This window comes from Geotrypetes seraphini, chromosome 5, assembly GCF_902459505.1.
Source record: "Geotrypetes seraphini chromosome 5, aGeoSer1.1, whole genome shotgun sequence".
Taxonomy (NCBI): Eukaryota; Metazoa; Chordata; class Amphibia; order Gymnophiona; family Dermophiidae; genus Geotrypetes; species Geotrypetes seraphini.
This window is the reverse complement of record NC_047088.1, coordinates 213,265-237,416: the sequence shown is the minus strand read 5'-3', so window position 1 is coordinate 237,416 and position 24,152 is coordinate 213,265. Positions and strand designations below refer to the sequence as shown.

General features: G+C 46.3%; 1 protein-coding gene across 3 annotated transcripts in view; it reads right to left on the bottom strand.

The window, feature by feature from the left end:
• Nucleotides 1-24,152, bottom strand: part of OGT (O-linked N-acetylglucosamine (GlcNAc) transferase) — a 569,231-nt gene that overhangs the window by 521,329 nt on the left and 23,750 nt on the right. For 2 of the 3 annotated variants that reach the window (XM_033944283.1, XM_033944281.1), the window contains exons 2-3: nt 13,629-13,809; nt 7,655-7,898 (exon numbers count right to left, since the gene is read on the bottom strand). In XM_033944283.1, the coding sequence (XP_033800174.1) occupies nt 7,655-7,898; nt 13,629-13,809 (425 nt within the window). The remainder of the gene's footprint in view (nt 1-7,654; nt 7,899-13,628; nt 13,810-24,152) is intronic. The other variant, XM_033944282.1, reaches the window with a different exon arrangement.

Genomic DNA, 24,152 nt, shown 5'->3' with positions numbered 1-24,152 from the left:
CCTGCCACTGTATCGAGCAATGGTGCGCCCACATCTGGAATACTGCGTCCAATACTGGTCGCCATATCTCAAGAAGGACATAGCAATACTTGAGAGGGTCCAGAGAGCAACGAGGATGATAAAGGGCATGGAGAACCTTTCATATGCTGAACGGTTGGACAAGCTGGGGCTCTTTACCCTGGAAAAGCGGAGACTGAGAGGGGACATGATAGAGACTTATAAAATCATGAAAGGCATAGAGAAGGTGGAGCGGGACAGATTCTTTAGACTAGCGGGGACAACAAAAACAAGAGGTCATTCAGAAAAACTGAGAGGAGACAGATTCATAACGAATGCAAGGAAGTTCTTCTTCACTCAACGGGTGGTAGACACCTGGAACGCGCTTCCCGGAGCAGTGATAAGACAGAGTACAATTCTGGGGTTCAAAAAAGGGACTGGATGACTTCCTGGAAGCAAAGGGGATAACAGGGTACAGATAGAGGTTCCCTACCATTAAGCGAACAGGGTATGGACGTTTTAGGTTAGGTAGGGAACACTTACAGGTCATGGACCTGGGGGGCCGCCGCGGGAGCGGACTGCTGGGCACAATGGACCCTGGTCTGACCCGGCAGAGGCAATTCTTATGTTCTTATGTTAACCCAGATTCGTTTAAGTAAAGGAAAAGAACAGCCGATACATCCAAGATGGTGTATTTGGTTTGAGGAGATATGTCCTGAAGGACCTTCCACAGACCAAGGTGTGAGGAGTGGAGAAAAAAAACAAACTGTGGTGGTATAGTAAATAGGCAGAACAATTGATTGATATGAAAGGAAATTAAATCATAGGAAGGTATTTAGGATGTGTCTGCAAGATCACCCTCACTGGGTGAAACCAGAGGAGGGTTGTAATGTACTAGTGCTGCAGCTCACTGATTCTGTGAGCCAAAGTGATCGCAATGAAGTTTTCCAGGTGAGAAATTACAAGTCTGAGTTCTCAACCTTGACAAAAGGAGGACTTACTAAAGTGTCTCAAACCAGGGTAACCAGGAGGCGGTTTATAGAAGACATGAAAGAAATCCAGACATCAAAGAATCCTGCGATAACCGATGATGAGACACGGACTCATAGAAAGCTGCAATTGCACTGAGGGCCCTTACAGAGGAAACTGTGAGGGCTGAGTTTGAAAGGTGAAGAAGATACTGCTGTAAATCTGAAACTAAGCCAGTAAAAGGATTATATGAAGTATTGGTTCACCAGGATGCAAAACATTGCCATTTGAATGCATATACAGTGGAACCTTGGTTTACGAGCATAATTCGTTCCAGAAGCATGCTCGTAAACCAAATTGCTCGTATATCAAAGCAAGTTTCCCCATAGGAAGTAAGGGAAACTGCTTTGATTGGTTCCACCTCCTCCCCCCCGCCACGAGGCTACCGGCGCTGCTCCATTCTCCCCCCCTGAGGAATCCGACGCTGTTCCAAACCCCTCCCCGCAATCCAGCTTCCCCCCCCTGTGAACCAGCATCCCCCCCGCTCACGTTGCCCCCCCTCCACCACGATCCTACTTTCCCCCTCCCGAGCAGTCAATGACACACTTTACCCGACTTGGCACCAGTGCCGGTGCCCGAAGATCCTCCCTTTTCTGGCGCGGCTGGGCGGTGCGTCAGAGATCCTCCTTCTTCTAGGCTGGGCTGGACTGGCTTTGAGCATTTGCGCATGCTCAAAGCCTTCTGGTCTCGCTCTCTCCGAGATTGATAGCGAGACCAGAAGGCTTTGAGCATGCGCAAATGCTCAAAGCCAGCCCAGCCCAGCCCAGCCCAGAAGAAGGAGGATCTCCAACGCACCACCCAGCCCAGGCCGCGCCAGAAGAGGGAGGATCTTCGGGCACCAGCACTGGTGCCAAGTCGGGTAAAGGGTGCCATTGACTGCTTGGGGGGGGGGAGGAGGATCGTGGTGGAGGGGGGGCAATGCGAGCGGGGGGGATGCCGGATCGCCGGGGGGGGGCGCTCGTACAGCGAGGCAAGCTCGGTTTACGAGGCACCAAGTTTGCGAATGTTTTGCTCGTCTTGCAAAACACTCGCAAACTGGTGCGCTCGTAAACCGAGGTACCACTGTACTTTACTAGCAGCTGGCTGGCTGGCTGGCTGGAGTAGGGCTGCCCGATTCAGGGAAAAAATTTTTGATTCGATTCAGCCCATTGAATCGATTTTTCGATTGAGGTTTTTGTGGGGGGGGGGGTTTTCCAAACATCCTGGTGGGTTTATTTTATAGCCTTCTCCTAACCACACTGGTGCTGTGGTGTAAACAAAATAAACAAACAAAAAAGACTTTTCCTCTCTCTGTTAAATCCTAGCTCACGTTTGCGGTCTATCACCAGCTCTGGCAGGATACACGTTTCAAATATGACCTGCAACGTGACATAAACACGCTAGAGAAATGGGCTGCGACATGGAAAATGAGGTTTAATGTGAATAAGTGTAAGGCGATGCATGTCGGTAACAAAAATCTTATACACAAATACAGGATGTCCGGTGCAGTACTTGGAGAGACCCCCCAGGAAAGAGACTTGGGAGTACTGGTCGACAAGTCAATGAAGTCGTCCACGCAATGCAAGGCAGCGGCAAAAAAGGCGAACAGAATGCTAGGAATGATTACAAAGGGGATCACAAACAGATCTGAGAAGGGTATCATGCCACTGTACCTGGTCATGGTACGCCCCCCCTCCTGGAATACTGCGTCCAGCACTGGTCGTGGTACATGAAGAAGGACATAGTACTACTCGAAAGGGTCCAGAGAAGAGCGACTAAAATGGTTAAGGGGCTAGAGAAGTTGCCGTACAGAGAGAGATTAGAGAAACTGGGCCTCTTCTCCCTTGAAAAGAGGAGACTGAGAGGGAACATGATTGAAACATTCAAGATAATGAAGGGAATAGACTTAGTAGATAAGGACAGGTTGTTCACCCTCTCCAAGGTAGAGAGAACAAGAGGGCACTCTCTAAAGTTAAAAGGAATTAGACTCCGTACAAACGTAAGGAAGTTCTTCTTCACCCAGAGAGTGGTAGAAATCTGGAACACTCTTCCGGAGGCTGTTATAGGGGAAATCACCCTCCAGGGATTCAGGACAAAGTTAGACAAGTTCCTGCTGAACTGGAACGTAAGGCTAAACTCAGTTAGGGCATAATGTCAAAGTCTAAAACTTAATAAAGAATTAATTATAAGATAAACTCAGTTAGGGCACTGGTCTTTTGACCTAAGGGCCGCTGCATGAGCGGACTGTGGGCACGATGGACCACTGGTCTGATCCAGCAGCGGCAATTCTTATGTTCTTATGAACAAGTCTTTAATAGGACCTGCCAGAACCTCTCTGAGCTCCCTCAGTATCCTAGGATGGATCCTGTCTGGTCCCATCGCTTTGTCCACCTTCAGTTTTTCAAGTTGTTCATAAACACTTTCTTCCATGAACGGCACAGAATCTACTCCATTTCCCCATGTAGCTTTGCCACACAATCTCAGTCCTTCTCCAGGATTTTCTTCCGTGAACATAGGGTAGCAGCATTTGTTTAGCACATTTGCTTTTTCCTCATCACTCTCCACATATTGGTTCCCAGCATCTTTTAGTTTAGCAATTCCATTTTTCATCTTCCTCCTTTCACTGATGTATCTGAAAAATATTTCCCTCCCTTTTTCACATTTTTAGCTATTTGCTCTTCCGCCTGCGCTTTCATCAGACATATCTCCTTCTTGGCTTCTTTCAGTTTCACCCGGTAGTCCTTTCTGTATTTTTCTTCTTGAGGTTTTTTATATTTCAGGAATGCCAACTCTTTTGCCTTTATTTTCTCCGCCACTAGTTTAGAGAACCATGTCGGTTTCCTTTTTCTCTTTGTTTTTATTTATTTTTTTCACATAAAGTTCCGTAGTCATTTTTATAGCTCCTTTCAACTTAGACCAGTGGTTCCCAACCATGTCCTGGAGGACCACCAGGCCAATCAGGTTTTCAGGATAGCCCTAATTAATATGCATGGAGGAGATGTGTCACTTCCATTATATGCAAATTTCTCTCATGCATATTCATTAGGGCTAGCCTGAAAACCCGATTGGCCTGGTGGTCCTCCAAGACAGGATTGGGAACCACTGGCTTAGACCACTGTTTTTCCACTTCTCTTATGTCCTCCCATCCTAACAGCTCGTTCTTCAGGTACTCTCTCATTTTAGTCAAGTCCATGTTTGAAATCTAGGATTTTTAGTATCATGCGGCCGCCATCCACTTTAGCCGTTATATCAAACCAAATAGTTTGATGATCACTACTTCCCAGGTGAGCACCCACTCGTACATTAGATATACTCTCTCCATTTGTGAGGACTAATTCCAATGTCGCTTTTTCCCTCATGGGTTCCATCACCATTTGTCTAAGCAGAGCCTCTTGAAAGTGTGTCCATTCTGCTGTCCCTCAATATTTCTCCTCTCTCCTTATAAACCTCCCAGAGAACTCCATTCCTCAGATAAGCTGCTCTTAGCCTTCTCATCCACTGCCAATTCCAGACTTTGTTCCTATCATCTAGCTGCCCCCTATGACTGGAATAAATTATCCGAGTTTGCCGCCAAACCCCTTCCCTTGTTTAAAAGCAGACTGAAAACCCACCTTTTTGATATGGCCTTCAAGCCATAACCTTACTCCTCTGCCCACCAACCCAGCCAGCTGATTAACCATTCCCCTTAAGTGTATCCATGACATCCTGTATGTTTGTATGTCTTGTCTTTCGAGCAGGGACTGTTTTCTTCTTTTTTGTGACTCTGTACAGCACTGCGTACGTCTGGTAGTGCTATAGAAATAATTAGTAGTAGTAGTAGTAGTAGTAGTAGCAGCAGCAGCTGCCATTCTGGATGATGTCTAGAACCCAGCGATCGGACGTAATCTGACCCATGTATGAAGAAATTTCAATACTCAGCTCCCTATCTTGAGAGGGACCGCCCTGGACCTGGCGCCATTGCAATTTCTTGGCAGAGGGAGCCACCCAGGGTGCTGTAGACTGGTTGCGCCTGGATCCAGAAAATCTCTGCCTGAAACTCTAGGAGAATCTCTGTGAAGCAGAGCTGTAATATTGCCTAGACCTCCTGGAGCCACTAAAATTAGAGCGCCCTAAGCCTCTAGAGACTCTGGGTCCGCTGTTAGGCAAGGTTTTGGGTCGACAATCTACCACACATGGCATAAGATCATCCAGACCATTTCCAAATAATAACTGCCCTTTAAAAGGGAGTTTGCTAAAAGTAGCTTTAAAGGTGAAATCAACAGTCCACTGCCTAATCCACAGCATTCTGCATGCTGAGATTGAATAAGTCGACACTTTACTTATGACACAAATAATGTCATAGAAAGCATCTGCCAAATAATCTCCAGATAAAAGGAGCTGAGGCACGGGCTCTTTGCCCTCGTGTTCCAGAATACATAGCCTGGACAGGCACATATCACAAAGGACGCAGATGAGGCTGCTTTGACACCTAAAGCCAATGCCTTGAGAGCCACATCCACTCAGCGATCCTACATATCCTTGAGCACCACCCCGCCTTTGCTAGGAAGAGAGGTGCACTTAGTAACCCGCTCAACCAAAGAATCCACTTTAGGCTGGGCAAAAAAAAACTGCTGGCACTCCTGTGCCATAGGATACATCCGAGACGAGGCTCTCGCCACCTTTAGAGACCACTCAGCAACTAGGACATTAATGTCCAGATGCCAGGGAAATGTGGAAGACTGAACCTTCACTCCACTCATAAGAGAGGAGAAAGTAGATGGAACTGGCTGAGAGTCCAAATTCAGCTCATGCAAGGACTCAGAAATGAAATTCATAAGAGCAGAGGTCTTAAAGTACAGGACTGAAGGATCATACCCAGGATCCAAAACAGAAACCAAAGAACCAGACTGTGGACCCATGTCCCCCGATGTATGAGGCGTATACTGGAATAATAAAGGAACAGTGAGAGACTCGTCATCATGTGTCCCCATCCAAAGGATCTAAAATACTCACCACATGCGATTTACAAATTCTGGGGAGACGACTTGTGTAGGGGAGATAAATAAACCCTGCAGAACCTCCAACTAGGCTTTTGTGGGTTCCATGAACTCCACATGTAGTGCTTCATGTCTTCATTAAATTTGGGCTCCGAATGGGATTTTCTACCCATTTGCCAGATCCACAGCGTTTACACAGCCCTGGAGAACACAGATGAGGCTAGGTTTGAGTTTCTTGCCCCTCCCTCTTGCATGCTGCGGCACATGATACATGAACGCTCCTTCGGCCATCTGGCACAAACTTCTCATGAAATGGTGTCAATACACCCGGAGGAGTCCATCCCTGTCATTTTTTTTTTTTTTAAACAAGGGATTTTGAGGCAATAGAGGCTTCAGAAAAAAGATAATTTAAAATCCAAGATGGCCACTGCCAGAAATATCGTGCCAAAAACAGCCCGTGGAGACTTTTTTAAAAAAAAATAAATAAATAAAACATGCTGAAACCAGGAAATCTTCGGTCTGCCAGTCGGAACGACCCCACCCAAGATCTCCACCTCCATGGAAACTCAAGAGCTCTACAGGGAGGGAGCAAATAGCAGCCTTATACTCCAAGGGTTCTTACTCAAGGTGCTCACAGTCTGCGCTCAAGCCTTTGAAAAATTTAGAAGGCACGCTTGCTCCCATGGGAACAGTCTTTGAGCCCTGAAGTGGCACATAGCAGGCTGGCTCCACAGGTTCACCCAAATGTCTGCCCTGCAAGCTGCAGTCCGGCTCTATGAAACCTGTATCCTTTCCCAGGCAGAGAATATCCAAATATTGGGTCTCAGGGCACCAAAGCCTCAGAAAAAAAATCAAACATAACCGAAAATAAGAAAAACTAATAAGAGCAGATCAGAAACACCTCTGCACAGTTTGTTTGTAGAAGGAAAACCAGGAGGGGGTACTCCACTCCACTGGCAATATGTGAGGTGCTGAAAGTTGTGAGTCATAGACTTCTGCAAAATTCGTTTTGCAGGAATGGATTGAATACCTAATGTATGAACTTCCTGAGTAGATGTAACAAAATATCTGCTACTTTCTCAGTAGGAAAATATACTCAATTACTGCTGAGTTACCCCTTGCTTCTGACAACAACATGATGCCTTCTCTTTAAGTTACTATCATACTGCACCCATTATTACTGAGTATACAACCCACTGCAAGGTGTAGATATTAAAACTTGGCCCATTGACATCTTTTGTAGATCTATTGTAGATTTGATTTTTATTGATATATTATGTGCACATCCAGGGGGAGGGAGAGAGGGTGGATTTATTTTTAAATGATTCTCTGAATTCTTGTAAAATTAATGTATGGGTTTATTTATTAGTGCTTATTATCTCTTATGGATATGAAATGTATATCATAATGAGCTTTTTGAAGATTTGATTATTAAATTAAAAATTTATAATACTTATGGGATAGGGTGGGAGGAGGATACAGATTGATTTGTTTCTTGAAAGAGTATTAAGTGATGTCTTAAATATAAAATGTATTTAATTTGCATTGCACTTATTGAAAATATTGAAAATGAATAAAAACTTGGCCCATGGACCATATTTGGGAGATTATTGAGCTGGTGTGTGTAAACTAAAGAAAGAGTGTGCTGTAGAACATTTAACATAAAAACTTACAGGATTGTACTGAAGGGCAGACACATAGGCTTGCACGGCTCCCTCCATATCACCTGCAGCTACCAATGCTGCAGCTAGATTAATATACCCATCAATGAAGTCTGGTTTGAGGCGTAATGCATGCCGATAATGCTCAATGGCTTCCTGCAACTGTCCTCGTTCCTTGTATACATTTCCCAGATTTGAGTAGGCTTCTGCCAGAAGTGGGTTCTGTTTAATAGCCAACGTGCTGAAGTGAGCAGACCTGAAAAAAAGCAGAAGGTATGTCATTAGATGAATAGGACAATCAGGAAACAGGACCAACACCTTGAAGGTCAATCACATCAGTGAATGGAAGGGAAAATTATGTTTCTTATCTGATAATTTTTTTTCCTTTAGTCATGCCAGACCAGTCCAGAATGAATGGATTATGTCCATCTACCAATGGATAGAGACAGAGAAAAATGGACCCAAGAACTTTGCCCTATAAGGGTATTGTGAAGCCTGGAATGTTCAGTATTTCAAATAGCCAAGCAATGATGCTCATAACAAACATAGCTGACAATTGGAAAAGATGAAAGCCAACTTGCCACTGAAACTATAACATTATAGAATGAGGCTCAAACTCAACTGACATACAGGTATTTCATCAAGTCAGGCGATGTGAGAAATCCATATGAAGGAACTGAAAAGCAGAAATTATTACCTCTAAGAAGAAAACACATAAGGAAAAAAAGATAGAGAGGAAGCAGAGAACAAGACAGAGGACTCCATCGAAGAAGAAGTCCGAGAACTGGAGAAATTCATAGAGGAGGCATACAGGGAGGCCGTGGAAAATCACCAGCAACAGTGGAACTGCCGAAATACACTTTCAGAGAGTGTGGACCACCCGATGGACAAACATCCCGAAGAAATGGGTGACACAGCAGCGAGAACGAAGGATACGGACCTGCAGCTGGAGAGATGGACATACACCAGGGACACGGATCTGCGGTTGGAGAAACATGAGAAGATATAGAGGACAGGAATCGTTGTGGGGGGACTCCATCATCAGACAAGTCGACAGCCACATAGCAGGAGGAAGACTGGATCGGCTGGTGACCTGCCTACCAGGAGCCAAGGTAGAAGACATAGTGAGCCGCATCGACAGGATCATCGACAGTGTGGAAGAGAAAATATGGCGGTGGAGATCCATGTGGGGACGAACAACATGAGCAACAGAAACTACAACAGAGAAGTACTGAAGGACCAGTTCCGGATGCTAGGAAGGAAGCTGAAGACCAGAACGCAGAGGATAGCATTCTCGGAGATCCTGCCAGTACCCAGGGCTGATGAGAAGAGGCAGATGGAGCTGCAAGGAGTCAACGCGTGGATGCGGCGCTGGTGTGAGGAAGAAGGATTCCACTTCCTGCACAAGAGTTTCATTTTAAAAGATTATTTTAATCTTTAAATATGCTCAAAGTTTTATTTTAACTTTTTCTCTCTTTTCACTTTCCCCTCCCGATTGTTTTTCCCATTTATGACCTCTTTTATACTTTAAAAAATTGAACTATTGTATCTATTAGTTTGTAAGTCTGTTAGTTTAACCTATTATATTTAATAATTAATTAGTATAAGCTTATACTTTTTAAAATTTGTAATTCGCTTAGTAAATTAAATAAGCGATTCATCAAACTAAAATGAAAACTTGAAACTTGTTCAGGGGGAAGAGCAAGCTATATAAGAAGCAACATCAAGAGAGAAGTTGAGAAGTTTTTAAACTAGGAAGAAGGGGAAAGCTGACAATCGACCGAGAGAGAGAGTCGACACACCGGATCACAGGCAAGACAGATCGAAAAGGACACTAGAGGGAAGTAAATGCAAGAAAGGAACAGGTCGCAAACTCTAGTGTATGTATATGAATGCAAAAAGCCTTAGGAACAAGATGGGTGAATTAGAAGCTATGGTACAAAAAGATAACGTTGACATCATAGGCATCACGGAAACATGGAGGACTGAGGAAAACATCTGGGACACTGTGCTACCGGGATACAAATTATACCGCAGAGATAGAGTGGCTCAAAAAGGTGGGGGCATTGAATCTACTGGAGAGAACACACCACAACTGATGGATAAGTTAGAGTCTCTATGGGTCAAAATTCTGGGAACAAATGGCCTGGGAACGAAGATCGGCATCTACTACTGACCCCCTAGGCAGTCCGAAGAAATCAACAGAGAAAATGACAGACGAGATTAAACGCAACTGCAAGGGAGGCAATGCAGTTATCATGGGTGACTTCAACTATCCGGGAATAGACTGGAACCTAGGCACCTCCAGCTGCTTTAGGGAGACCAAGTTCTTGGATGCTGTAGGCGATTGCTTCCAGGAACAACTTGTCAAGGAAAATACTAGAGGAAATGCAATTCTTGACTTAATTCTAAATGGCCTCCGAGGACCAGCATAAGATGTAGAAGTAGAAGGGATGCTGGGAAACAACGATCACAATATGATCCGCTTCGATCTGGACGCAGGGGAGAAACATCGGTCCAAATTGACAGCCACAGCACTGAACTTCAGAAAAGGGAATTACAAAGGGATGAGACTCATGGTAGGGAAGAAGATTAAGAAGAGGATAAGCACTGTAAAAACACTAGCGCAAGCTTGGTCTCTTTTTAAGGAACACAGTCACCGAGGCGCAAAATCTATATATACCGCGTATCAACAAGGGATCCAAGAGGAAAAAGAACAAAGAACCGGCATGGCTCACTGTAGAGGTGAAGGAAGCGATCAGAGACTAGAAAACTTTGTTTAAGGAATGGAAAAGGTCACAAACGGACGAAAACTGGAACAAGCACAAACATCAACGCAGGTGCCATAAGGCGGTAAAAGAGGCCAAAAGAGACTACGAGGAAAGACTAGCCAAGGAGGCAAAGAACTTCAAGCCATTCTTTCGATATATTAAGGGGAAACGAACCACAAAGGAAGCGGTGCGACCGTTGGATGACCATGGAATAAAGGGAGCGCTAAAGGAGAACAAAGCAATCGCTGACAAACTGAACACATTTTTTGCATCTGTATTTACCGAAGAAGATTTACACAGCATACCGGAACCCATCAGGCTATATGCTGGAAATGAAGACGGAGAGCTGATGGGATTGATGGTCAGTCTAGAGGAGGTGTGTAGGCAAATAGATAGACAAGAGCGATATATCCCCAGGACCGGATGGCATCCATCCGAAGCCGAAGGTCATCGAGGAACTGAAAGGGACCATAGCTGAATTGCTTCAACTAATAGCCAATCTGTTGATCAATTCGGGAAAGATTCCGGAAGACTGGAAGGTGGCGAATGTTACGCCGATCTTCAAGAAAGGTTCAAGGGGAGATCCGGGAAACTACAGACCGGTGAGTCTGACCTCGGTACTGGGAAAGATGGTAGAGTCGCTGATAAAGGACCGCATCATTGATCACCTTGATGGGCACGGGCTGATGAGGACCAGTCAGCACGGTTTAAGCAAAGGCAGATCGTGTTTGACGAATTTGCTGCACTTCTTTGAGGGAGTAAACAGACAATAGACAAGGGCGACCCAGTCGACATGATATATCTGGATTTTCAGAAGGCATTTGACATGGTTCCACATGAACGACTACTTCGGAAAATTGCGAGCCATGGAATAGAGGGTGAAATACGAACTTGCTGCACTTCTTTGAGGGAGTAAACAGACAGATAGACAAGGGCGACCCAGTCGACATGATATATCTGGATTTTCAGAAGGCATTTGACATGGTTCCACATGAACGACTACTTTGGAAAATTGCGAGCCATGGAATCGAGGGTGAAATACTCACGTGGATTAAAAACTGGCTGGAGCATAGGAAACAGAGAGTGGAGGTAAATGAACAATACTCGGACTGGAAGAGTGTCACCAGTGGGGTGCCGCAGAGCTCAGTGCTTGGACCTGTGCTCTTTAACATCTTTATAAACGATCTGGACATTGGTACGATGAGTGAGGTGATTAAATTTGCGGACGATACGAAGTTATTCAGAGTAGTGAAGACGCAGGGGGGTTGCGAAGATCTGCAATGTGACATACTCAGGCTCAAGGAATGGGCATCGATATAGCAGATGAGGTTCAACGTGGTTAAGTGTAAAGGGATGCATGTAGGTAACAAAAATCTCATGCATGAATACAGGATGACCGGGACGGTACTTGAAGAGACCTCCCAGGAAAGAGACTTGGGAGTTCTGATCGACAAGTCGATAAAGCCGTCCGCGCAATGTACGGTGGCAGCGAAAAGGGCGAACTGAATGCTAGGAATGATAAAGAAGGGGATCACAAATAGATCAGAGAAGGTTATCATGCCGCTGTACCGGGCCATGGTGCGCCCTCACCTGCAGTACAGTGTCCAGCATTGGTCACCGTACATGAAGAAGGACACGGTACTACTCCAAAGGGACCAGAGAAGAGCAACTAAGATGGTTAAGGGGCTGAAGGAGTTGCTGTACAGCAAAAGATTAGAGAAACTGGGCCTCTTCTCCCTCGAACAGAAGAGATTGAGAGGGGACATGATCGAAGCATTCAAGGTACTGAAGGGAATAGACTTAGTAGATAAGGACAGGTTGTTCATCCTCTCCAAGGTAGGGAGAACGAAAGGGCACTCTCTAAAATTGAAAGGGGATAGATTCCGTACGAACATAAGGAAGTTCTTCTTCACCCAGAGAGTGGTGAAAACTAGAACGCTCTTCCGGAGTCTGTTTTAGAGGAAAACACCCTCCAGGGATTCAAGACAAAGTTAGACAAGTTCCTGCTGAACCAGAACACACAAGGTAAGGCTATAGTCTCAGTTAGGGCAATGGTCTTTGACCAGAGGGCCGCCACGTGAGCGGACTGCTGGACACGATGGACCACTGGCCTGTCCCAGCAGAAGCAATTCTTATGTTCTTATGATTCTGGACTGGTCTGGCATGACTAAAGAAAAAAAATTTTCAGGTAAGAAACATAATTTTCCCTTCCATTACCTCTATACCAGACCAGTCCAGAATGAATGGGATGTAGCAAAGCAGTGCCCCAGTTAGGGCGGGACAAAGAAAAAACAGAGGAGGAATGAACACAGAGAAATACTGAACATTCCAGGCTGCATGATACTCTGAAAGGGCAAAGCTCTAGGGACAATTTTTTCTATGTCTCCTTCTGCTGGTAGATGGACATAACTCATTCGTTCTGGACTGGCATAGACATAATGAAAATAAGACTTAACAAGTTCAGATAAATCTTTCTCTCATACCATCAAGGCTATTAGCCAAAGCCTTGCTTTCTAGAACTAAGTGCAATTGGGAGCTTGGGTCCAGGACAATGAACCTGGAAGAAGCATTTAGGCTCAACCACGCTGTGCAGCCATAGCTTGCAGAGCAGGGAGTTAGACCAGGGACAGGAACACCGAAAGCAAGACCTACCACCTGCTGAAGGTAAGAAGAAAACTAATGGATTATTCTTGGGAGCACCCTAGATTATACCAGTGATGTCACTGCTAGAATTCAGTCTTCTCTACCTCCACCTGCTGGTAGGAAGGGATAACACTCATCAGTTCAGAACAGCATTGCCAAAGCTAAGGAAATAACTTTACAAAGATAAATGTGATAATTTGTTTTCATAGTCAGCTGTAAAGGAGCGAGAAAACCAATTAATGGACATTTGAGAAGTTCTTTCATTAAGTTCAGGTTTAAAAGACATTGTGGAGAAGTGAGGGAATTTTTTGGAAAAAAAACCCAGTAGCTTGTCAATGATGCAGTTTATATTGTATCTAGAAGATTTTAAAGCATATCTACTGAAGGTAGCTCTAACAGGTTAAACAAAGAAAAATACGCCTACAATCAAATTCATTCATAATATATAATTAACAAGGATCAAGCAGAAAACAAGGACATATACTTTATGCAAGTAAATTTATTAAATTACAGTACAAAAAAGAAGTTTCCCTCCACCCTATTGAAGTAATGCAGAATCCCCCAGGTCCTACCTGTCTAGTCTGCGACACTGGAAATGGATGGAAGACAGTAGCAAGAGAACACCAGTGTTATCAGGCTCTTGCCTCCAAAGCTGCATACAGTGCCTCTCAGCTGCCTCAAAATCTCCTGCCTGATATTCCCGGTGAGCCAACTCCGCTAACCCTTGGAAGGAAAGCATACGTTTCGTTGGTTCTGGAGAATCACCAAAACATTCAGGGGAAAACAAGAAGTTAGAAAATGGAAACAAAAAAAACCATAATGAAAACAAACAAACAAAAAAAATATGATGAACAAAATGGAAAAAAAAAAACTCTCCATGAAAAAGCTTGAAACAATGTGAAGCACCAGTGTCATTTTTATCTAGAGTATCCCAAAGAATTGAGATTCATTAGGTCAAGTCAAGCTATACTTGTTAATTTCTCTTCATTGTCTGCAGCTAGCTCACAAAACACATAGAAAAGGGATTTTTTTTTCTTTCTGTTCCTGCTTCTTTCTAGAACTATTTCGTTGAGGAAATTAGACCGATTAATAACTATTTAAAATTTTATAACCTGGTCAATTATACTGGTCAAGCATTTGGTCCAGAATACTCTCTATAACTCAATTGGAAAACAATTTACGTATCTCCTATAAATCCATCATATTGCGCTCCTCAAACCCAAATATCTCGAGCCCATCAACACTCACTAAAATATTTGATACTACGATTGCTCTAGCTATTCATCACATTACCTATAATTGGAAAGATAACTCTAAGTCTTCACAAATGGTGGAATCATTTTTGTATGATTAGAAAATATGAAGAAATAGCTTACAAACAAAGCAATATTGCTAATTTTACTAAGAAATGGGCCCCACTGGATGAATACTGTAGAAATTTAGTTGGAAATCCCTCATGACTCCTTTTTATTCTCAAAGGTGGAAGCTTGCAGCTTATGTGTATTCTGTTTTATGTTATTTTATGTTAAATTTGTATTATGCCTATTTATAATGATTATCAGTATTATTTTGTGTTATTTTAGTATATTATGTTTGAAAAATAAAAAACATATTTGAAGACAAAATTTTATAACCTAGTAAAAAAAAAAAAAAAAAATTACAGATTTTTGATAATCTGGGTTTAGCTCTTTTTTGTTCTATGGTCTTTATGATTTTGATCACATTGAGTTTTACAAAGCCATACTAGCAATTCCAGCATGGAGAATGGGTTTCATTGTGTTTGCTGCATGGGAATCACTAATCAATTTTATAAAAGGAGCCCATGTCTCTTAACATTTTTGTTGCAATGTGTTATTATGCCAAGGTTGCTATTAATTTTGTATTGTATTACATTTACTCTAAGTAACTTTGAGCTACATATATTTTTTTTTGGCATTCCTACTTTGCTCAATTATAGTCTTGTTTTCTAAAGCATGAACTAGAAAACTTGGAAGATATTACAGAAGTAACATTAAATAAATACATCAAAAATAAAATTTGCCTGTTTCTTTATGCCATTGCTGTTTGTTGCTATTGTCTAGCCTCCAAGACTACAAAGTTGTCCATGAAAAAGTATGACGACAGTCATAAAAGAAGCAGTTTGAACAGCCCTATAATGGGCACTAACCGCTGCTTTAAAACAATCAAAAGAGAAATATAGTAATGCAACAATCTGCCGCATAGTACTACTTATAATTTCTACAGTGATGTACATTAAACATGTAAGACACTACTGTTCTTCAACCGCTGGTCTGCGGACCGGTGTCAGTCCATAGAAAATTCCTAACGGTCTGCGCAGGACCGGCAAGATCAACATCTCCAATTTCTTGCCGGTCTGCGCAGGACCAGCAAGATCGACGAGCAGTAGTCGTGGGGAGCCTCCGACAGGCGTGCTTTCTCTCCTTCCAGCGGCTCTCCTTACTTATCAGCGCAGCGATTCAGGAAGGCAGCCTTGTGGCTTTTCCTGAGTCGCGGCCGCCTCTGATGATGCAACTTCCGCTTTCCTCAGAGGCGGTACGACCCAACAAAGGACCCGAGGCTGCCTTCCTGAATCGCTGTGCTGGCAAGTAAGGAGAGTTTCTGGGAGGGGAGAAAGCCACTGTTAGAGGCTGGGAAGCTGCTGGGCATGGTTAAAAAAAAGGGACAGCTGCTACTGGACCTGGAGAGGGAGGAGAGATGCTACTGGGAGGGGAGGAGGGAAAGGAGTCTGGGAAGCTGCTGGGCAAGGAGGAAAAAAGGGACAGCTGCTACTGGACCTGGAGAGGGAGAAGGAGAGATGCTGCTGGGAGGGGAGGAGGGAAAGGAGTCTGGGAAGCTGCTGGGCAATGGGGAAAAAGGGACAGCTGCTACTGGACATGGAGGGAAGGAGAGAAAGGAGTCTGGGAAGCTGCTGGGCAAGGGGGAAAAAGGGACAGCTGCTACTGGACCTGGAGGGAAGGAGAAGGAGAGATACTGCTGGGAGGAAGGGAAGATAGTTACTGCTGGACAGGAGGAGAAGGGAAGGGAGAAGGAAAAAAGGAAGGAAACAGCTGTCAGGGAGATTAGAGGAGGGGAAGGGGAGAGACGGGCATGAGAAAGTAGAGAGATTGATGATGGGAAGGGATCAGCAGAAAAATAAGCAGAGAGGGACAACAATGGTAGATCTGGTGTAGGAGAGATAAAAATAAAGAGAGCAGTAAAGCTGGAATGAATCATGTAAAAAGGAGAGAGGGGGCACAGGCTGGATGGAAAGGGGAGAGGAGCATTGAAAGAAGACAGATACAATATGGAAGGGGGAGAGGACAGACAGTGTATGGAAAGGGCAGATGCTGGATTGAAGAGACAGAGAAGGCAGACGCTGGAAGGAAGAGAGTGAAAAGAAGATGAAAGCAGAAACCAGAGACAACAAAAGGTATAAAAAAATAATTTTATTTCTATTTTGTGATTAGAATATATCAGATTTGAAATATATATCCTGCTAGAGCTGGTGTTAGACATAACTGGGGACTGCATAGCCCAGGCAGTGCTTCTTTAGCTTCCAGCTGGCTTAGGGCGCTCTCTGACCAGGGGGCAGTTGCCCTAGTTGCACTCCCCTAAAACTATTCCTGTCATGTGTGACTGCAGTATTCTGTTAGCATGATATTTCTGTGTAGCATTCTGTAATAATTTGGCTTGTTCAGTTTTCTTGATAGTAGAGGGAATATATGTGAAGGGGAGGGGAGACAGGTGTTTTGTTGATCCTTTCTCTGTATTATTTGTATTTATAAAATGACAATTGTACAGAATATTGTTTCTTTTTATACTTTAATAAAATACATTCAATATAAAATCATAACTGAGGCTTGTGTGGATGGGATCAGATGATTTGCGGGGATCAAACTCGCAGAGATGGGGCGGAAACGGGGTTTTTAAATTTTAGTCCTAGTAGTTTGCCGGTCCACAAATAATACTTTTATTTCTGCCAGTCCACGGGTGTAAAAAGGTTGAAAAACACTGATGTAAGAGACAACCCCTGCTCAATGGAGCTTACAATCTAATTAAAACAGAAACAGGACAAATACAGGTTAGATAATTTCTCACAGAGGGAACAACAGAAAGAGGTACTTTACAGCTGAGTGGGAGTTAGAAGTTAAAGCAACTCAAAAAAGTAAGCTTTTAGCCTAGATTTGAATACTACCAGAGATGGAGCTTGACATACTGACTCAGGCAGTCTGTTCCAAGTATATGGTGCAGAAAGATGGAAGGGATAGAGTCTGAGTTGGCAGTAGAGGAGAAGGGTACAAATAAGAGACTTACCGAATTCCTGGAGAGGAGTATAAGGAGAAATAAGAGAAGAGATATACTGAGGAGCTGCAGAGTGAATGCACTTATAAGTCAATAAGAGGAGTTTGAACTGTATATGGAAATGGATAGGAAGCCAATAAAGTAACTTGAGCAGAGGGGTTAATGTGAGCTTAGTAACACTGGCGGAATATAAATCATGCAGAATAATTTTTAATGGATTGAAAGGGAGAAAGAAGCAAGTTGCAGTAATCTAGGCAAGAGGTGATAAGAGTGTAGATAAGAGTTTTGGTAGTGTGCTCAAAAAGGTTGGATTTTGAAGATGTTACAGAGAAAGAAACAGGCTTTAGTGGTCTGTTGGATTTGTGCAGAAAAAGAAAGAGGCGTAGTAGTTAAAGCTACAGCCCATGCAGCTGCTTGTGACCCTGGACAAGTTATTTAATCCCCCCATTGCCTATTAGATAGATTGTGAGCCTGCTGAGACAGACAGGGAAAAATGCTTGAGGACATAATAAATTAATGTAAACCATTCTGAGCTCCCTTGGGAGAACAGTGTAGAAAACTAACTAAATAAATATAACTTCAAGATTGCAAGCTGACAAGACAGGGAAGACGAGTGTATTATCCACAGAAATAAGAGAATGGGGAAAGGGAAGAGGTGGATTTAGGTGGAAAGACAAGAACCTCAGCCTTGGCCATGTTCAGTTTTAAATGGCGGCAAGACATCCAGCCAGCAATGTCAGACAGGCAGGCTGAAATTTGGGCCTGAATTCCTGTAGGATTTCTGGTGAGGAAGGATTGAGTGTCGTCAGCAAGATCAGAGCACCGAGGGAATGAGTATAGATGGAAAAAACAGAAACGCTCCCAAGACAGATCTCTGAGGTACACGGACAGCGAGACAGCAATGGATGAGGAACCATCTCTGCATACACTAAAAGTGCGATTAATACATTACAAGAAAGAAAAAAGTTTTTCACATTTTACTTATTCAACTGGACGACTAAGGAAGCCAGAAGATGAGCTTCCCAGTCTTCTGCACCGGCTGCAACATGTATGATTACCGAGTTGTATTTAACCCCGCGGGTCCCCCGTCATCCCTGTTCAGCTCTGTTTTGTGCACCCCCTTGGGGCGTGCACCCGGGGCGGATCCCCCCATCCCCCCCGCTACCCCCCTAGGTACGCCACTGGCTATAAGCCCTAGTCTTTAGCTGGCTAGGCAACAGGGCACGCTCCCTCATATACCACACACCTAGAAGAGAAACAAGCACTCACTAGCACTGACACAGTAACACAAGCAGACTCACAACATACGGGAAGACAAATACCAGGAAGCCAGAAAACGTCCAGCTGACAGAGACAGAAGGTTCACAACTGATTCGCTCAGACAACACAGAAGGGGAGCAAGAGATGGACGACTAAGGAAGCCAGAAGATGAGCTTCCCAGTCTTCTGCACCGGCTGCAACATGTATAACTACCTCCCTTCGGGGATTCGGGCATACATTTGCAGTCATTGCATGGAACTGGATAGCTTGAAAAGGAAGGTCCAGCTGCTAGAGGAAACAGTGCTGGGACTAAAAGAACTCTTCACCTTTAAAGAAGAAATCCGCGAACAGGAGAAGCTTCTAGTGGAGTACAGTCCAAACGACGAGGTTAAGAAGCTAGAGAGATACATCGAGGAATCTCACCAACAGCATGTGGAGAACTGTACCCGAACAATCCAGGAAGAAGGCCTGGATGAGAGAAGAGAAGACACCCCTGCAAATTCTGGAGGAACGGAAGCAGAGATAAGGGGCGATCACACACCAGGAGTAAGAGGGAGACTGCATGGGGACATCCCCCCACCTGAAGAACAGAAAACAAACTCAGGAGTACCGCAGGAGGGAGAAGATTGGTCCTATACCACGGATGGCGACCTACGACCCTCAAGGAACCCCCGAATAAAGAAGATGGGGATCATCGTGGGAGACTCCATCGTACGTCATGAGGACAGCCACACTGCAGGAGGGAGAGAGGATAGAATCGTCACCTGCCTGCCTGGAGCAAGAGTGAAGGATGTGGCCAACAGGATCTCCAGGATCATAGACAGCGCTGGGGGAGAGGACACTGCTGTGCTTATCCACATGGGAACCAACGATGTGAGCGGACGGAAGTATGACAGGGAAGAGTTGAAGGGACAGCTCCGCTCACTCGGAAGAAAATTGAAGATCAGGGAGGGGAAGGTGGCCTCGGTTGTCTCGGCCACCGAGGAGCGATTAGAATCATGATGGCATGATTGTTCTTCAATTTGACTAGTCTTGAGAATGAGAGGGAATGGAGGAAATGCATAGAGGAAAAGATTCGTCCATTCCAGAAGAAAAGCATCTGCCTCGAGGAGGTGAGGAGAGAATATCCTGGAGCAGAACTGAGGCAGTTTGTAGTTTTGGGGAACTGCAAAGAGGTCTATCTGAGGCGTTCCCCACTGTGAGAAAATGTGATGAAGAAACGAGGAATGGAGAGTCCATTCGTGAGGTTGCAGCAGACGACTCAAGTTGTCCGCCAAGCAATTCTGAGCCCCTTGAATGTAGACAGCTTTGAGGAAGGTGTTGTGACGGATTGCCCAGTCCCAAGCTTCCCGAGCTTCTTGACAGAGGGAGGCAGACCCTGTCCCTCCCTGTTTGGTGACATAATACATGGCGACTTGGTTGTCCATGTGGACGAGGACTATTGTGTCGTGAAGGAGATGTTGAAAAGCATGGAGAGCTTTGAGGATCGCTCCAAGTTCCAACTGATTGATATGATACTGATGATCCGTACTGGTCCAGAGGCCTTGAGTACGGAGACCATCGAGTTGAGCGCCCCAAACATAGGTTGACGAGTCTGTCGTGAGGACCTTCTGATGAAGGGGCATTTGAAAAAGCAAGCCTCTGGAAAGATTGGAAGACAGCATCCACCAATGGAGAGACTTCTTCAAAGAACGAGTGACTGTGATGTGTCGAGAAAGAGGATCGCAAACCTGCATCCATTGAGAAGCAGGGTCCACTGAGGAATTCTGAGGTGAAGTCTGGCAAAAGGAGTCACGTGTACTGTGAGGCCATGTGACCCAGAAGCGTCATCATGTGTCTCTCAGAGATGGAAGAGTGAGAAGACACTGTGTGACAGAGGTGAAGCAGAGCTTCCAGACGTTGTTGTGGAAGGAATGCTCTGAGTTGGACAGTGTCCAGAACAGCTCCAATGAATTGTAGATTCTGAGAGGGTTGAAGTTGAGATTTGGGAAAATTGATTTCGAATCCCAAACTTTGTAGGAACCAGGTAGTCCGTTGGGTCGCTACAATAACCCCTTGAGATGTGGAATCTTCGATGAGCCAGTTGTCTAGGTAGGGAAATACCTGAAGACCCTGATTCTGTAGAGCTGCAGCTACCACTACCAGGCACTTGGTGAACACTCTGGGAGACGAGGCCAGGCCGAAGGGTAGTACTCTGTATTGATAGTGCAGATTCCCCACCCGAAATCTGAGGTATTGACAGGAGGCTGGATGGATGGGAATATGAGTGTAGGCCTCCTTGAGATCCAGAGAGCATAATCAGTCTTTCCGCTCAAAGAGAGGATAAAGGGATGCCAAGGACAACATGCGAAATGTATTTTTGACGAAAAACTTTTTAAGCGCCCTGAGAGCCAAATTGGGTCACAGATCGCCCGTATTCCTCGGAACAAGGAAGAAACGGGAGGAAATCCCCGGGCTGCTGTTCCAGAGGAAGTGGCTCGATGGCATGGAGGCGAAGCAAAGCTTGAGCTGCCTGATGGCAGGACCCAGAGGTCGGATGTAAAAGTCGGCCATCGATGGTAAAAATGATGGAGACGACCTCCTATAGGGGGAAGAAAAGACAGAAGCAGAACGATGGAGGTTATGCTCTGTGTGAGACAGCCTTTTTGCTGAGACAGCAAAAAGGCTGTGAAGCCTGAGGTGCAGCAGAAGGTTGAGAGTTTAATTACGTCTGAGGCTGCTGTAGTTGAGGAGGAGGGCGATTGAAAAGAGCCGGCCTCGGAGCATAAAAACGCCGCTGAAAGATAGGAGCAGCGAGTAGGTTTTAGCAGGGGCTAACTTCGGCTGAGGTCTGACAATAGATGGAAAGGATTGTTCGTGGTCAGATAATGTTGCAGTCACTGCCTCGATAGAATCATCGAAGAGGTCAGTGCCTGCACAAAAAATGGTAGCCAAGCGATCTGGAAGAATAGGGGCCATGGCAATGGTACGAAGCCAGGCCAGGTGACGTATGGCTACTGAGCAAGCCGCTGCCCGAGCAGATAACTCAAAAGCATCATAGGATGACTGAAGTAGATGCAAGCGGAGTTGTGATAATGAAGCCATGACTTCCCGAAACTCAATGAAAAGCAGAATTAAGTACAGTGGTGCCTCGCATAACGGACGCCTCGCACAGCGAACGCTGCGCACAACGAACTTTATGTCTTGATCCGTACAACGAACTTCGTTTCACACAACGAAGTCGCCCGAGCTGCATCCTTCCGCGCAGGCACTGCGCTTAACTGCCCTCTCTCCGCCTGGTTCCCTCTTGCCCCCCCGACTCCCCGACACGATCGGGGCAAGAGGGAGCTCAAGCCCTCTTGCCCCCCCCGACTCCCCGACACGATCGGGGCAAAAGGGAGCCCAAGCCCTCTTGCCCCGCCGATTCCCCGACACGATCGGGGCAAAAGGGAGCCCAAGCCCTCTTGCCCCGCCGATTCCCCGACACGATCGGGGCAAAAGGGAGCCCAAGCCCTCTTGCCCCGCCGATTCCCCGACACGATCGGGGCAAGAGGGAGCTCAAGCCCTCTTGCCCCCCCGACTCCCCGACACGATCGGGGCAAGAGGGAGCTCAAGCCCTCTTGCCCCCCGACTCCCCGACACGATCGGGGCAAAAGGGAGCCCAAGCCCTCTTGCCCCGCCGATTCCCCGACACGATCGGGGCAAAAGGGAGCCCAAGCCCTCTTGACCCGCCGATTCCCCAACTCCCCGACAATATCGGGCCAGGAGGGAGCCCAAGTCCTCCTGGCCACGGCGACCCCCTAACCCCACCCTGCACTACATTACGGGCAGGAGGGATCCCAGGCCCTCCTGCCCTCGACGCAAACCCCCCCTCCCCCCAACGACCGCCCCCCCCCAAGAACCTCCGACCGCCCCCCCAGCCGACCCGCGACCCCCCCTGGCCGACCCCCACGACACCCCCAACCCCCTTCCCCGTACCTTTCTGTAGTTGGCCGGACAGACGGGAGCCAAACCCGCCTGTCCGGCAGGCAGCCATCGACGGAATGAGGCCGGATTGGCCCATCCGTCCCAAAGCTCCGCCTACTGGTGGGGCCTAAGGCGCCTGGGCCAATCAGAATAGGCCCGGGAGCCTTAGGTCCCTCCTGGGGGCGGGGCCTGAGGCACATGGGCCCAACCCGACCATGTGCCTCAGGCCCTGCCCCCAGGAGGGACCTAAGGCTCCCGGGCCTATTCTGATTGGCCCAGGCGCCTTAGGCCCCACCAGTAGGCGGAGCTTTGGGACGGATGGGCCAATCCGGCCTCATTCCGTCGATGGCTGCCTGCCGGACAAGCGGGTTTGGCTCCCGTCTGTCCGGCCAACTACAGAAAGGTACGGGGAAGGGGGTTGGGGGTGTCGTGGGGGTCGGCCAGGGGGGTCGCGGGTCGGCTGGGGGGGGCGGTCGGAGGTTCTTGGGGGGGGGCGGTCGTTGGGGGGAGGGGGGGTTTGCGTCGAGGGCAGGAGGGCCTGGGATCCCTCCTGCCCGTAATGTAGTGCAGGGTGGGGTTAGGGGGTCGCCGTGGCCAGGAGGACTTGGGCTCCCTCCTGGCCCGATATTGTCGGGGAGTTGGGGAATCGGCGGGGCAAGAGGGCTTGGGCTCCCTTTTGCCCCGATCGTGTCGGGGAGTCGGGGGGGCAAGAGGGCTTGAGCTCCCTTTTGCCCCGATCGTGTCGGGGAGTCGGGGGGGCAAGAGGGCTTGAGCTCCCTCTTGCCCCGATCGTGTCGGTGAGTCGGGGGGGCAAGAGGGCTTGAGCTCCCTCTTGCCCCGATCGTGTCGGGGAGGCGGGGGGGGCAAGAGGGCTTGAGCTCCCTCTTGCCCCGATCGTGTCGGGGAGTCGGGGGGGCAAGAGGGCTTGAGCTCCCTCTTGCCCCGATCGTGTCGGGGGTGCCAGGGACTACACGGAGTCACCCACCGTACCACCCGATTCGGGTAAGCGCAGGTATCGGTGGGTGGCTTATTTGCGGGGGGGTGCCTTATTTTACATTTTTTTCTAAAAAGGGGGGGCTGTCTTATTTGATGGCCCTGCCTTATCATCGGGGAAACACGGTAGAAAAAAAAAAAAAATGAACAGTTAAGTCCCAGTTTTTGCCGCTGAGACTCTGCCCTCTCACTGTAAAATTAGACTCTACTTAGTCTGTCTTTAAATTTAAAAAATGTGTGTTGTTTTAAAAAACAATTATGTTTTTAGATGTATCTAAATAAAAATAATAACCAAAAATTTATCTTTTTTTATGTCATCTTAGCATATTTTATGCTACAGAACGAATTATTTTGTTTTACATGTATTCTTATGGGAAAACGCGTTTCACACAACGAACGTTTCACATAACAAACTTGCTCCTGGAACGGATTAAGTTCGTTGTGTGAGGCACCACTGTACTCTGAAGGACATCAGAGCATACTGATAGATGCGACGTCCAAATTTATCTATAGTTTTCCCTTCCCTTCCAGGAGGGACAGAGGTAGAGGAAGAGGAATGACCTCAAGATACTCCTGAGAGTATGTGGACACCAGTA